The 16959-nt window shown below is 44.5% G+C and overlaps 1 protein-coding gene across 2 annotated transcripts in view; it reads right to left on the reverse strand.

Annotated features, from left to right (window-relative positions):
- Positions 1–565: 565 nt before the first annotated feature.
- Positions 566–16959, reverse strand: part of ZNF423 (zinc finger protein 423) — a 358203-nt gene continuing 341809 nt past the window's right edge. For both annotated transcript variants that reach the window (XM_055000810.1, XM_055000809.1), the window contains one exon: positions 566–1272. In XM_055000810.1, coding sequence (XP_054856785.1) covers positions 1243–1272 — 30 coding nt within the window. In that variant the 3' untranslated portion in view covers positions 566–1242. The remainder of the gene's footprint in view (positions 1273–16959) is intronic.

The following is a 16959-nucleotide window of genomic DNA, read 5'->3' on the forward strand; positions in this document are numbered from 1 at the left end:
ACTTGGCTCCACTGAGGGACAGGTGTCACAGCAAGATCCCATTTCATCAGATGGGCCAAGAGTATGTGCTATTTGCCTCTTTCCTTTCCAGAACCTCTTATGCCAGGGCCATTCTGCCCAGTCATCATATATACAGAGAGCGGCACCTGAATTTGCACATCTCCCATCCCCGTTCCCATTCATTCCATGTTATTAAAGCATAAACTGCTATTTTATACTTTAACTTGTGCTCATAGGCAGCTGAAACAAACACTTCCCAGGTGCCAAGGGCAGATTTGACTAGCCCAACTGTGTGAAATAACGGGATTCCTACGAATTAAACTATGTTCCACAGAAGCATCTAATCGTGGTATTGGAAGGTAACCTTGCGCTTGACCAAGTCGGTTTTATTTGACCTGTTGTTCCCCTGGCGTGAATTTCTAAGAGCCAAACACTAGCGTAGAGGCTCAGGCCTAGGAAACATCTCCCCCCTGACAAATTATATCACACGAATTACTTTGCACTCCCCGCAGCAAGCAACACGAAACGCACACGTCGATAGATGGATTGAGACTCTCAACACCCGTCCAATGTATTCCCTTTATTGAACTGTATTAGTTAATGCAATCAGATTAACTCACATTTATATAGCAGACCATCCAGTTGCACTGAAACGGATGATATTCATTACATAGTTGGTTTTTAATTTTTTTTTTTTTAATCACTGTCCGGTGAACTGGCAAATCCAATCAAAGCATTAGTTTTTAATTGTTAAAAAAAACCTTCAAAAATGTGTAAAAAAAATACTCAGACAATAGCCAAGCCATCACATCACAATGAACAATTACCTAAAATTGCATTTAAAAAAAAAAAGCCGTTAAACAGGGAAGAAAGGAAAGAAAAAAGGGGGAGAAAAAATCACTCCTAAATCTTGAACTATCCGTATAATACAAGAAGCAACAAAGGGCAGCGGCCTCAAAGCAGATTCCTATCTAGCAACTATAAATCCAGTCAAAAGCAGAAGCATTAAAATACACTAAGCTTAAGCAGGACAATAAAAAATACTGAGCATGGAATACTTTTAATCTCTTCCATTAATATTCATTTCCAGCTGCTTATAATAGCAGCGCCTCATGGCCAAATCATTAGAGTTTTACATCTGGGTTGCAAATGACACTTTGATTGGATGTAATGTTCAAATGGATCTCCCCACTGAGCTTCCGTCAAGTCTTCTGCGGAGAGGTGTCCCGTAGTGCCAGCGGCTTACTGAGCATGCTGGCTCAACGTGTGGTTCTGGAAAAAGATGGGGAAAAGGAGACATGCGTGAGGGGCAGAATAATAGAAAGCAAACCCGAACACTCCTACTCAGTCGCATTTATGCGGAACTCGACATAAAAGCTTTGCAATTATTACAGAACAAAATGCAATAAAGAGAAAGGGGGGGGAGAGAGAGCAAGAGAGAAAATGCTTCTAAGTAACAGCTGCCAACGTGACACATTTGCTTTGTACCGATAGATCTGTTAATGCTGGCATGAACTTAAGGAAGAGAAGGGGGGGGGGGGAGAGAAAGGAATTTCAGCCAGCCAAGTAGCGCCATGAGGATTTCACTACATCCAGGCAAAGTGGTAACACTCTACAAGGAAGTCTGCCTTCTGGGACTTCCTTAACTGTAACAATTAAACAATATTCTCCATCGTCCGGGGACCACCCACCACCCTTGGCCATATCCCGTATGTTACTCTCGCACAGTACTGAGGGGGAAAAAACGTGTCTTGGCAGAAAGAGGTGCCAGATTGCGGCATGCACACGTTGACAGTCGGAGAAACACTTCAGTAATGGAAGCACCAGTCGCTCTGCCTGAGCCCATCTCTTGCCCGGTGTGGCTAAGGCAACCAGTTTTTATGGCGTAACAGCACAAGAGAAAGATGATGGAACTTCTCTGGTGCCACATCCAGCCGCACCTGGATTCCCACCACAAAGCCAAGTAATATTGAGAAGGCAGCCATCCAGGAGGACCAAATGCAGCCTTGAACATGCCAACCTTCAGAAACACAGGCAGGTATTCTGGCCATTATGTGTTTCACAGTGAAAAGGAGACAAGCAAGATGGAAAATGGCGGTTATGTGGCTTCGTCTTAAGTGAAAGGATGACTTTTGCTGCGCACCTCTGCAATTAGCTTCTATCCTTCCATAAAGGAAGCTGAAACCAACCCCCTCCCAAGGGAAACATTACCGTTCAGACATCCTGTCTGTCATTTGCCAAGAAGCTAAATATATCCTAATGCGATTCAGAAGTTGCATATCCAGTCTAATGCAACTGGAGTCTCAGAGTTACAAGCACCTTAGGGATAGCATCCGGCAAATCTCCCTTACCACTCAGTCACTCTTTTTTGTCCAGGTCCAACACTACATAGCATCTCACTTTAGATCTTCTCAAAAACCTGGTACAACTGGCAGTGGAACGTTATCCAGAACTGGCACCGAACTGGTGACAATTCCCATCCCTTGCGTTTCAACCTAAACATCAGTTTTATAAAGGCGGGTGCCATTTCGCTTGCACAAGGAGTGCAGACTATTCCCATGAATCAAAGATTGTGATCCAGACCCAGAGAAAATGTGTTGTGCATAACCTCATGGAACTTTTGCTGCCACTAACTTAAGTCCCGGTAAATTTAATGGGACTTGCGTGCTGCCCATTTACTTCAAATCGCAGCAGTGCATTTTTCACTTTTGCAATAGAGAGGCTCGAAATACTTCTAATTTCTTTTCCCCCTCCTGGATTCCACGACAGGTTGTTTGAGTTTTCCTACGACAACCATCGCTGCAGAGTTGTAAGTCCTTCCCACACAGAGCGTGGACTAACTTAACTAACAGCACAATGTCAGTCTGCAAAGTCACCCAATGCCCCATCAATAGCAGCGTAATATCACATAAATATACAAAAGCATTTAGTTTTATATAAACCTTTCACTTCTTTCTTGAACAACCCAACGTTGTGCTTCATGTTCGAGTTGGGAAGAAACCTCTCCTGAATCCTTTATTATTGAGATGACTTCGGTCTAATGAAAATTGTCTGGTGACGACATTTAACTAATAGACGCTGGATTTGCAGGTCTCCTCTCTGGAGATGGTGGTGACCCCGTTTAAATACCGGCAAAATACTCTCTGAACCCTACACTTCCCTAGAGTGGCCACCAGGTGTCAGAAGTGCTGTGGAGTTTCCAAAAACCAAATCCAAGTTAGGCATGCCATGACCAGCGGGTTTCTTAACAAAACTCTAGACAATGATGTTCGTTCTTTTCCACACCGCACGTGACCAAAGGTTAAGGGGAAAGGCAGAAAGGCATCCTAGTTTGGAAATACACACAAGCAAGACTTTTTGGAAATGAGACATCAAAGACTCCCATTTCTAAAGAGGACAACAAATTCTCCCCTGAACTGTGCTGCCATGCGCAATGTGCACCTCCAAATACACATTTGCAAGGCCAGCATTGATCATTTTCAATTTGCAAAGTGCTTCTTAAACCTGTGAAATGAGGCATGGGAGAGAGAACTGTACTATGCTGGAAAATCAACTCATTTGCGCCTCATCTCCTCCCACCGCACTAGAACAGGAAAAAAAATGCCCGTTCCCAGAGACCTGTGAATTACTCAAAGGGTTACCACGTACCCAAGTATAGGCTTGTTCTATGTACTGGGGTTATCACAGGGTAGTTACCGCGAGATAACAGCCCTAAAATGAAAATCACTGTTTAAACAACCAGCTACTGTTTTCCCCAAGGAAGATCACTTCAAAACAATGTGTCAAAACTAGACCCCAATGAGCTGTTTTGTTGTAATTAAAAATCACATTGATGATACTGAGTATTTTGAGGATATCAATAAAGCCACTTCTGCAAGGACTTGAGACACGTTTGATGAAAGTATTCATTAGGTGATTCAAGGAATGCCCCCCCCTTGTGCTACACTTGATTGACAATGGAAATATTTGAAACCTTTATGGTGGAATGACCTTTATGATTCCAGAGAACGTTAGCAAGAGAGAGCAGCTACTAACTAGACATGATTTAAATGTTTCTATCTAGAGGTTTAGAGTGGATGGAAGCAAGCAAGCTCAGACAGAGGTGTGTAATGTACCCAGGTAAGGGTAAAGGTAAAGGTAGTCCCCTGTGCAAGCACCAAGTCATTACTGACCCATGGGGAGATGTCGCATCACGATGTTTTCTTGGCAGACTTTTTGTTATGAGGTGGTTTGCCGCAGGGCTGGATCTAGGGTTCCCAGAGCCCGGGGCAACCCTAGCCCGACCTCGAGCGCACAGCGCGCGCACGCTCCCGGCGCATCATGATGATGTCATTTTGGTGACGGCATCACGCATGGCGGTGGAGGCAGCATACTGGGCTGGGAAGCTGTCCGCACCATTCGCCTCCCCGCAGGCGAATGGCGCGGACGACCTCACAGCCCCGCACGCTGCCTTTTGCCTGCCCCGCAGGACGGGGCGGCCAGCTTGCCACATGCCCCCTGTCCTGCAGGGCAGGCAAAAGGCAGCGCGGGGGGCTGCGAGGCCGCCCATGCTGCCGCCTGCGCGCTCCGGCAGCTGCTCCTGGTGCCCCCTTCCTGGCGGCGCCAGGGGCAGACTACCCCCCTGCCCCCCCTCAATCTGGCCCTGGTTTGCCATTGCCTTCCCCAGTCATCTACACTTTACCCCCAGGAAACTGGGTACTCATTTTACTGACCTCAGAAGGATGGAAGGCTGAGTCGGCTACCTGAACCCGGCTTCCGCCGGTATTGAACTCAGGTTGTGAGCAGAGCTTGGGCTGCAGTACCACACCTTACCACTCTGAGCCACTGGGCTCTTCACAACAGGTATTCAAAAAGGGGAACCAGAAGTCTGTGTTAGAATGTTCAGAAAAGTTAGCATGTCCAAGAGCCATGAGACTTTATTTAAAAAAATCAAAGTAAAGCAGATAGTACTGTAGTCTTGGAAATGATTAACAAATTGAACTAAAAATTGGGGAAAGTGTTATGGATGACCTGTAAATAATTTAACCTCTCCTCCAGCATCCTGCAATGAATTTCTAATTGCCTCTGCTAGATATATTTTTCCCATGACAAAGGGAGATTACTTATTCCACCATTAAAAAGAAGGATATTTCGCTAATGAGTTAGGAACCATAAACTTCATCATTATGTTGTCTTACATACTATCTGTTGCTTTAAATATGTACTCTTATATCCTACTTGTGCTTCATGTTGTCTAATGTCAGTCCTAGAACTGATTATGTTCTGTTTCAGCAATTCTTCAATCCCGTATTGGATCCTTGCTAATGCTATGTCTTTGTAAACTTGTATTCATTTACCCTATGACATTGTTTATGGAAATGTCCCTGACACTGTATGGAAATGCCTGCCCTTGTCCTTGCTACTGATTGTACTAATCTCACATTATGTAATCTGCCTTAAGTCTCAGGGAGAAAGGTGGACTATAAATGATATAAATAAAATAAATATAAATAAATAAATATCGAAATGCTTGTATCTCAGTTCCCCCTCTTCTCATAATCCTTTTGACCGTATAGTAGCAAGACTATTGGGTGGCCTAAAAGAATCATCGCTTTGCAAGTAACAAGCAAGTCAAAAGCACCTGGATCCCAGGTCCCCTTACCCTCCCAGTGCGAGGGAAGGACTCGGTGCTTCCCTTTTTGATGTTCTTGAGTGCGTGCAAAACGCACACACAATCCTGATGCAGAATGATTGTATCAGTTCCAGGAGTGACGTCATTGCATAGGCCCCGGGAGTGCTCCCAGGCTTTGCGCCGGGCCGATTTGGGCCCAGGACTTGCGGAGTGACATCACTCTTGGGAGTGCCGTCATCACATCGTGCTAGGAGCACGCCCCAGCAGGCCCACTCCCACAACTTTCCCTCTGCCGGCCAGGTGAGTGGGGGGGGACTGGGAGCAGGGGGTTCTGGGAGCAGGGGATCCCCCCACCCCCACTGAGGCAACGGCAACCCTATTGTTGCAGCTTAGTAGGAAGTGAGGTGCCAACACTATTCCCTCTGTGGGCCCAAGGCCAGCCCTCTAGTGCTGCGGACAGTCTCCTGCCACTGCAGACAAGTATACATGCCCATATGTTTGAGTTCAGTTCAGGGCCAGGAGGGAGCAATGCAGGAATCTATTTTTCTTCAAGGGCAGAAGATCTCTTCCTTCTGTCTCTCTCCTCCTCCATCATTGTGAAGTGTAGGTCATACCTATTATAGGGACCAATTCACTCATTGCACTCACCACCTCCCATTTGAAGCTACAGCAATGGTTCATCATTCATGCACCGATGCTTGAAAAAAATAACAGAGCAAATATTGTGCCTATTGAAAGCAAGATTACATATTCACTTGCAAGCTCAAGTGCTGATCACGACCTTTAAAGCCTTACACACGCCCAGCCACATGCCCAGGAATTATAACTAGAGATGGGCACGACCTGAAATAAGAACCAAAATTAAGCACGAACCAGGGTGGTTCGTGAACCAGCAGTCCATCAGATCCCATTTCTAACGAACCGCCACGAACTTTAGGCTGGTTCGTTTGGTTCATTTTTTGGTTCGTCACTGCAGACAGCCTGGTGCCAATCAATCAGTTTCCTATGCAACAGGGAATGGACTTCCTGCAGACCTTCTGCTGACCCAGAAGCGACCTTCTGCTGACCCGGAAGTGATGATTTTCTGACCTGGATGTGACGTTTTCACGAACCAAATGAACCAGTTTGCGAACCAGGGGCAGGTCCGGGAAAGTTCATGGTTCGTGAAATTTGACAAACCATGAACCACATGGTTCGTTTTTTTCCAGTTCGTGCCCATTTCTAATTATAACTGATCTCCAGGCAACAGAGATCAGTTCCCCTGAAGAAAATGGCTGCTTTGGAGGCCGAACTCTATGGCATCATATCCTCTTAAGGTCTCTCCCTCCCCCTCCCCCCAATCTCCAGGAATTTCTCAACCTGGTTCTGGCAATCCTACCAGGAGAGCAGGTGCAAGCATGCTAGCCTTAACCCATGCCTCTGCATAATTGCCTTGCCGTCTGCAAGGTGCGACCATGCGGAGGAAGTGGCCGTGCATGCGCCCCCTCCCTGTGATCAGTGACACTGCTTTCCAAACATTGCTGATCATGGGAAGAGCAAGTTCATGCCGCCACTTTCCTCATGTGGTTGCACTCTGAAGATGACAGAGACAGTAATGAAAAATCATAATCACTTGACCTCCCTGCACATTCATTGACTGTGTGGGGCTGTTGTAATACCAGCACTGCCTTCCATACGTCTCTACCTGATTACTGCAGTCGTCATCTTACCACTGTGTGCTGCAGTCATCTGAAATAAGGTGGGTGGTTACACAAAACAAGTCCCCCCCCCCCTGAGCTGGCCCTTCAGATAAGGAACGATCTCCCCACAGATATTCAGCTGGTGCCAACATGCTCAATTCAAGCTGAAGATGTACTTATGTACCAGCTTCCCATGGATTTTTGATTTTCGTTTTGTTTAAAATGTTACTTTTAATATATGGTTGATATTTATATATTTTTAAAATTGTCTGTAAGCTGCCACGAATCCCTTTGCTGGAGAGAATGGGACAGAACCCTGCAAAATCAAATAAATGTTTAGCTTGTATCCTTTGGGTGCCTTTCACATTCCACTCTTTGCATATGTGTGAGCATGCGTGCATTCCTAGTTCTTTTAGGTCTTATCTTAGCTCATCCTCCAATCTACTGGGTGTACGTTTTGAGCTGCAAGGAACTGAACGGACAAGGCACTACGAAAGGCCAGCCAGAAACGTCTTGTAAGTGCATGTCCAAACACAGAAATATACGTTTAAACACAGAATGGCGCCATTGCATTCCAAGGCAGACAGATTCTGACATATGCCTGCTCAGCCATTTCTTCTCAGCCCTTAATTGCAATTTCTTTGGTCATACTGGCATTTTAAAAAAGAAGGAGGAGGCATGCAAGAGGTTTAGCATCCTTCAATCGAACCAAAGTCTGTCGGCGCTCCACAGATCCATACTTATTTAGGTAGCGTCATTTAAAAGATAATGCAAAATCAGCACTAGCAGCTAGGCATACGGTCTACCGGCCGAGAATATGATTTCCAACCTGTGCAGCTGCCGGCATTGATTACGCCAGGCAGGTCAATAACAGAATGGTCTGTGGCTCTAAATCTGATAATGAAGCTCTCCTTGTGAACTCTCGTTCCTCAAATGTGGGCTAATAATACCTTTTGCACACCTCTAATACAAAGAGCACGCTCATCTTGTAAGCTCATTTGTGTACCGATGCACAGAGATCTCACTCAAATTCGGCTGCGATTCAGAAAAGAGGTGACCCTTTACCTCTCCAAGGGCTCGCAACCTCAACAGATCGTCAGCCCGTTTGTCCGTCCCAAGGAGGGACATTTGCAATAAACAAATTGCAGAAATATCTTACTTAGGGAAAACACAGTTGGTTGTGTCCCAGATAATTGTGTCAAGCAAAAACCAGGAAAATAAATGACCCATCACCAGAATGGTTAGTGAAGGAGGCCAACATCTGCAAAAATGCAAAGGTAATCAACAACACAATCCTAAGGAGGGTTGCACCCTTCTAAGTCCACTGAACTCAGAGGCATGAGAAGGGGTAATTCTTCTTAGGACTGCACGGCAAACCTTCTTCCTCAAATGATGCGTAAGTGATATTAAAATTAATGCACAATTTTAGTTTCTGACACTTGGTCACTTGGATTTGAGCAGGGGTGGACTGGGAGGCCAAAACAGCACGGGAAAAGCTCCCTCCCCCAAGGGAAGGAGGAAGAGCGAGAACCAGCGGCTTCCCAGACCTGCATGAAGTAAAGGCCTCCAGAGAGGAACCCATATGCCTTACACTGGTGAGAGGGCTGTATTGTAAGGAAATGGTTCAAAGAGATGCATTGGTAAAGGGATAGGGACTGTAGGCTATACTGCTGCATACTGCCTGTTGCTGTAAGTATGTTCCTACTGAGTAGTTTCTGCAGTAATTTGTCAGACTTAGCATTGCTTATGCTCTGTTCCAGCATCGTTCCAGCTCTGTATCGGATTTCCGCTTGTTTTCAAATATCTGCAAATTTGCAATTGCATACCCTGTTGTATTGTTAATTGAATGTCCCAGCAGTTGATCCTATTGACTTACACTGTGTAATCCACTCTGAGTCTCATCGAGAAAGGCTGACTATAAATAACTTTAAATAAATAAGTAAATAAATGTGTGCACATTTTTAATTAACTCTTCACGGGCAAAAAGAACAACGAGTAGGGCCTTGTGAAAGAACTCAATGTCCCATCATTAGCAGTTCCAGCCAAAGGGTCAGGTCGGTAGCCGTGTTGGTCTGCAGTAGAACAGCAGAATTTGAGTGCAGTGGCACCTTAGAGGCCAGCAAGATCTCCCTGTATCTGAAGAAGGGAGCTTTGACTCTTGAAAGCTTATACACTGGAAATCTTGCGGATCTCTTAAAGTGCCACAAGGCTCAATTCCCGCTATCCTAAGCAGACAGACACCCTTCAAAGTCCACTGAAATCCACGAGCTCCAAGTAGTTTGTCTGCTCTGCCGACCCTTCTGTCAGCCTTTCAAATGGACCCTCTGCGGTCCTAGAATATTCCTAGCTGATCTCGGCAGGCTTGCAGCTCGTATATGGCAAGTGTAGCTCGGGAATCACTTGGGAAACCGGCACACAACCTGTGTCAAGAAGCAGGCAGGGATGCTTACAAACAGATCTTATTGCTAATAAGAGTCCTTGCCTTCTGTTCCAAGTGGCAAAATCGAGATCTGTGCTACTCTGAAAGACATAGTAAGGAAAGATACTCTTTCCAGCAGGGTCCATTTTTCTTAGTTTTGTACATGAAAGCCTAGCCAGAGTTAAGGTCTTCAACTGGGAACTTCCACATTCCTGTAGCAGGGAAATGATAATCATGCCGATTCAGAAGGCAGGCAGCCCCGTGACAGCTGTTTAAAAGCTTACAATATGGGAAGGCAGCCATCTGTAACCTCTAGGTATGCAGATAAGCCCAACATTACCACCTTGGAAGTCTGAAGAACTAGACAGTTGACCACTGTGAAATTAATTGTGTGGCCAGAGGTTACAGGCATCCATCTTGTCACCTGATTACAAGAAAAACCCACAAGATAAGCTTTTAAGTGATTATCGGTGGGCTGAATCTACCCTTCTTTTACTACTGTGGCTGAACAGATTCAGCCTGCAAAATGCGCACGCAGACCAGCAGCTGACTTTGGATGACCCTGCAGGGTTTCCAAGGCAAGAGATGTTCAGAGGTGGGTTGCCATTGCCTGCTTCTGCATAGTCCGCCTGGCCTTCCTTGGAGGTCTCCCATCCAAGTACTATCCAAGGCTGACCCTGCTTAGCTTCTGAAATCGGACCAGATCAGATTAGCCTGGGCCAGGGCTTTTTTTCAGGGGGAATGCAGGGGAACGGAGTTCCGGAACCTCTTGAAAATGTTCACATGGCTGGTGGCCCCGCCCCCTGATCTCCAGACAGAGGGGAGTTGAGATTGCCCTCTGCGCCGCCAAGCAGCGCAGAGGGCAATCTCAACTCCCCTCTGTCTGGAGATCAGGGGGCGGGGCCACCAGCCATGAGAACATTTTCTCCGAGGGCAACCCACTGAGTTCCACCACCTCTTTTCCCAGAAAAAAAGCCCTGGCCTGGGCCATCCAGGTGAGCATGCTAGTCTATTACTCAGTACAATCTGTAGTAGAACGTCCATTTGTGTTGTGAAATCTCCCCCATCCATACATTGCCCCATTGTGTAAATTTTTTGATCTATGTGCTGCAGCCAAATTCAGAATTAGATATAAAGATGGCGAGCTCCGCCCCCCCCCCCCATCATGTTAAAGGGGAAATATAAAAAATCCCCATGCGGGAGAGACTCTGCCCTTGTGGTGCCCATGAGGTGAAATCAACTCAACACATTCTGCTTTATTGTTGTTTTTATCGGCAAATACGCCTAAACATTATTTTCTCACTCCTTTCCTGGCCATTTGGACTATGATATTTCTAGAATGTTCCTTGAGGGTGATAACCCCCAGATTACAATTTGTTGTGCAAATTTTTTTAGAGCAGCTTGCAAAATCTGCTAGGAAATCATGTGTACTGAATTTAAACTTTAGCTAATATCTTTCAAAACAATATTGTCATTGTATATTGGATATTATGGTTGATCTTTTATCTGTATTTTGTAATTTTGTGATTTGTGCTGGTCGCTTACCGAATAAACTAGCCTTGACTTGAATTAGATATAGGATAGCATGCAAACAGGACCTGTAGCTATTTTATTAACAACCACCACCAGCAGAATTTATCCAGAACTTCTTAAGCCTTCAAAACATTTCTTCATTATATTGATAATCCTTACAAAAGGTAGGTCACTATTATCCCTATACTGAAGATGAGCAACTGAGGCTGGAAGAGAGTGTGACCTGCCTAAGGACATTTACCTAGCAGGCCTATGAGACTGGTTGAGAGTGGTTGAGGAGTTGGCAAACCAGGGGTCATTTTGTAGAAAAAGAGCTGGAGGAACTCATTAGCAGAACTCATTGGCATATGCCACTCCCCTTGACATCACCGGAAATGTATCATTGGCATAACTGATTTTCATATGCCACACCCCCTGACATCACCTATCCTGGCTGTTTTGGACCCAATCCTGGCCACTGAGGGCTGAATTTGGGCCCAAAATGGCAAAAAGGGGCTGAACATGACCGAAAAGGAGCCCAAAATGGTCAAGATCGGGCCGCTGCTGAGCAGGAAAGTGATCCCTCACCCATCAGAGGCCCGAAACGGGCCGTTTCGGCTCCAATCCAGGACGAAACGGGCCCAAAATGGCTGAGTGTCAGATGGGCGGGGCCACCTGACATGTGACCTCTTTGGGGAACTGCCGGAACTGTGTTCCTGCACGTTCCCCCTCGAAATGAGCCCTGTGGCAAACTATCCTGCTGACCCCTTGCCTGTTTTGTTCCACTCCACTGTCTAATGAGATCTGATATGCCTACCCAGAATATGTACTGATATTTTATTGTATCCTTTTGAAATTGTGGTTTTATGATGTGACCTATTCTGAGCCCGCTTGCAGGGAGGGAAGGATATAAATCCAACAAATAAATAAAATAAGTAAATAAGGAAGTCTGGGTGGCAAACACGGCTCTCCCCTGACTATATTTTATCCTCAGAACAGCCCTGTCAGATAACTTGGCTGAGAAAGAATGTCTGTCCCGAGGTCACCCAGTGAATTTTATGCCTCAGGCACTGTCCTAAGTTCTATCTCTTAGCCACTATACTATGCCAACCCTTCTCTAACTGGTAAGATACAAGTTAAGGAGTATCTTTTTTTTTAAAAAAATATACCTGAGTAAACTGAACTGTCTCTCAGGTATTTCTGAAGGTGACTTGGGTTTTGCATTCTTAATTTTAAAAATTTACAATTTTACTTATTAAATTTTGTTTGTTGTTTAGTGGTCTTAAAGATCAGGCTTTTTACCCCTTGCATGTTAGAAAGAGATTATTCAGCTAGCAGAGCTGGAAAGGTAGTTGCCTCAATCCGCAGGACTAATGGATTCCTTGGGGTGTGGGGGAGACAGGCTGGGGCTGCTCTACTCCTAAGCGTGAACTGTCAGGGTCGGCATCTGCGGCTGGATGTGGCGGGGCAGAGACGGAAACTGAAAAAGCAATCCAAAGAAAAAGAAAGGGCAGCGTTACCTGCCTTATTGTAGGTTGTCATTTTCTCTTTTCTTCTGCCACTTGAAAGTAATGAGGGGAGGGGGATCACCTTTGCGCTCTCGTGTAGTTTGTATATGCGCTTATTTTTAGACTAGCTTGACAATGATCCAAAGGTCTCACACTAACAGATGGCCTGCCTTAAAGCCTCATATGCTCACTAGTACGCTCTTCTCACAAAACAGTAAATGTACTCAAGAGCGTGCCATAAACAGCTTTCAATGAGTACTCCAAATCCAATTTAGTTAGCACACTTCATTAAAACCGATAGCGGGTAACCAAAGCTTCTCCTGAAACCAGCCTTTAATTCCCAATGGAGCTGTTCCAGGTAACTTGTAAGCATGGCTAGTTATCTGCCCAGTTCTCAGACTTCTGAGAAAAATGCCACCCCCCCTCTCAACTCCTTTTCTCAACTACCATGTTATAGGATTGTAAAGCACGAATTCTAATCTATAACATGACACTTAATTAAGGGGTGGGGTAGGGACAGCTATCTAGAAATTTAAGCTTATATGGCATTTGAAAAATCCCTCGAGGCAGAGAGGGAAGAAATTGGACACATTCTTCTGATTAAAGAAAATGTGGCTTGCTTGTGTTTTGAGTTTCACATGAAAATACAAATATTTATTAGTTGTGGAGTGCCTAAAGAAAGAAAGAGAGGCACTTTATGGAAGAACATAAAAAGACAGGCCTTGCCCAATGGGGTTAAGATCATATACATTGCAGAAAATACGACAATTTGATTCCAACACTAAAGCACCGAGGTCAATACGAACAAGAACCTCTTTCTTTGAACAACAGAAGCAGCCAATTCTTTCTTTCTTCAAGCCCTTTCTCAAAGCCTTTCTATTTCATGGAGTTATGGGCTGAACACTGAAGTCCTCAACTCCAGTGAGAAACCAAGGATCAAGAATTTTCAGGGAACTTGAATTTTCGAGGAAAATTTTTCTAACGAAAATCCACTTGGATCAAATATAGCCGATTTATCTGACTTACATTTAGTGAACGAATTTTTTTTTTAAGAAAAAAGAGAGTTCACCATGTTCGTTTCACATTAGGTGTTATGTGCTGCATATTTATTTATTTATTTATTTATTTATTTATTTATTTATTTATTTATTAATATCTTATGTTTCTCCCCAATGGGGATCCAAAGCAGCTGATACTACCCTTCTCCCCTCCTTCATTTTATCCTAATCGCCACCGCCTTATGTCAAAGTGGAGATTCGAGCCTGGGTCGACTAGATCCTCGCCCGATGCTCAAAATGCCACACCACAATATTGGGCTCTTAAATATATCAAATTATCATTTGAAGTAGCCAATAGTCGTTGAACTGAACTACTTAATTAAAGAGAAAAAAATGAAAAAACTGCACTGCACACGGTCTCTAAAAGACAGGAAGGTTTATGGATGAGCAGTAGAACATCTGCTTAGTACGCAGAAGGGCCCAGGTTTAATCCTTGGAATCTCTACAGCTACAAGGATCAGGTGGCAGGTGGTATGAAAAACCTCTTCCTGAGACATTGAAACCGTACTGCCAGTCGGAGTAGATAATACTATCCCGATGGACTGATGGTCTGATTCAGTATAAGTATATATATTCATAGGCCCTTACTCTATGGAATGGCCCGCCTGAGGAGGTCAGGAGAGCTCCCACGTTCTTGGCTTTCCACAAAAAATGCAAAATCAAATTATTCAAAAAGGCTTTTCACTCGGATAGGAAGGCAGTATTGTAGGGAGGGGCTCTCAGATGTTTCGCTAATGAGTTAGGAACCATAGACTTCACCACAACATTGCCTTGCATATTATCTGTTGTTTTAAAGATGTACTCCTATATACTACGTGTGCTTCATGTTGTCTAATGTTAGTCCTAGAATTGATTGTGTTCAGTTTCAGCAATTCTTCAACCCCATATTGGATCCTTGCTAATGCTATCCCTTTGTAAACTTGTATTCATTTACCCTAGGACATTGTTTATGGAAATGTCCTTGACACTGTATGGAAATGCCTGCCCTTGTCCTTGCTACTGATTGTACTAATCTCACACTATGTAATCCTCCTTGAGTCTCAGTGAGAAAGGCGGAGTATAAATAAATAAATAAATAAATAAATAAATAAATAAATAAATAAATAAATAAATAAATAAATGTTTTTGAGATGATCCTCTGGAAAAAATTACCATATCAAAACTGCCCCATTAAGGGGGGGGTGACAACTTATTTATCACAATGTGTAGCTAGGAACAATGATTTAGTAATTGCATTAATACTAATGAATTAAAATAAAGGGGGAAATGAGAGAAAGTGTGAGGTATCACTGGCATACATACATGCACACATGCATACGCACACACACACATTAAAGTTAACTAGTGCCCTAAAGAAGAAACAGGATACTAACAAGAAGAACTGTCAAAATGTAAACATGATCCATCAACAAAGCAGTGGTGATATAATCTGGGGGAACTGTCCACAGAGACACAAGAAACAAAAAGTCCACAAAATGGATATAAAATAAGTTATGTACGTTGTAAGCAAGCACACTGTGTGAGTCTGTACAGCGTGTTCACGCTCACATGGTTCAAAGACTAAGACAGGATTTCAGTGTCCCATTTTTATGTTTTTTGAAGTGCAGGTGGATTTGGGAGTGACTTAGCTCCTGAAGTAAATTGACTATTTTTGACCATACGAACAATAACAATCCCTAGCATTCATACACGAAGCGTGTTTTGCAGTATTCTAATGGCTTTACAGACCTTACAACAATCTTGTAAGGTAGATCACTGATATTAATCCCATTCTGCAGACAGGAGACTGAGTAGATCAGCTATCACCACGTAATGCAACAGACATGATGAACAGTGCACGTGTATTGGAGAAATACCTTCAAGAGAAGATTGTACTTCCAAGAGCATTATTTTACTTTTAAAAATTTCTTATGTCGCACTCCCTCTCCTGCCCTCAATTATAGTCTTGTGGTTACAAAATTAAGTGATGATCTGGCATATTTTGAACGCTCAAGTTCAGGCTGCTTATAGCTAATTAGCTTGACGTTCGTCTGTAGAAGTGGAATGTGCAAAGGGGAAGGAAGGGGGGGGGGGCAGGTGCAGCAGCTTTGTCACCTGCTTCCAGCAGAACAGCTGTTCAGTAAAATCTCAGCTGAGGTCAGAGAACAGGTGCTCGTGCGATGATGTCATCACACAGTGCCCATTGCAAGGAGGTGACGAGAAGGAGAAGCGGCAGCATGTGGAGAGCCAGAGAAAACAGCATTTGTGTGTGGGGGTGGGGGGGACAGAGAGAGAGAGAGCACAAACATGGAGTAGAAGTTCCACGCCACTATTTCTAATGAAGTGCCGCTCAACATTTTTAGGAACTTTGGATCTGACACTTGTGAGCCGTGTTCGTAACTTCAACCACGAACTTCATGCCTCAGAGCTGGGAAGCTATACCTTAGTCAGCATTATCTGATACTCCGTGACCTCAGGCACAGAGTCATGCGACAGCAGGCCCTATGAGTGGCAGGCAATGTGTAGCCTCTAGACTGGCCAAACCTAGTGTAAACACTTTGGCTGCATTCAAGATATCATGAACAAATAAGAGGGGGGGGGATTGCGATGAGAACAAGTCTGCCTTCCTCGTAGGGTCACAGACTCCCCTCTTCCTCCTCTTCTTCGTTTAGGGAGCTTTCATTCTCACCTCAGTTCGTACCTTAGCTTGTTGTATAGCCAAATGAAGAAGTTGGGGTTTCTTTCCCACAAACTTTCCTTATTTTCCATTGGCTCAGCTCTGCTCATGCAACAGCTAGGAGAAAATGATCTTGCAGTGTTGTCCCTTCCTCTGGAGACTTCCAACACACATGGTTATTATTACGCCAGTTTGGTGTAGTGGTTAAGAGTGGAAGGACTCTAATCTGGAGAGCAGGGTTTGATTCCCCACTCCTCCACTTGAAGCCAGCTGGGTGACCTTGGGCGAGTCACGGCTCTCTGGAGCTCTCTCAGCCCCACCCACCTCACAGGGTGATTGTTGTGGGGTAATAATAGCATACTTTGTAACCCGCTCTGAGTGGGCATTAAGTTGTCCTGAAGGGCGGTATATAAATCGGTTACTATTATTATTATTATTACTCCACATAGGTTCAGCAACCTTGGAAATAACCTTTCCTGGGCAGAGGCAGGCCTGGGAGGAAAAAATGGCCCTGGA

The sequence above is a fragment of the Eublepharis macularius genome, chromosome 16, assembly GCF_028583425.1.
Source record: "Eublepharis macularius isolate TG4126 chromosome 16, MPM_Emac_v1.0, whole genome shotgun sequence".
NCBI classification, from domain to species: domain Eukaryota; kingdom Metazoa; phylum Chordata; class Lepidosauria; order Squamata; family Eublepharidae; genus Eublepharis; species Eublepharis macularius.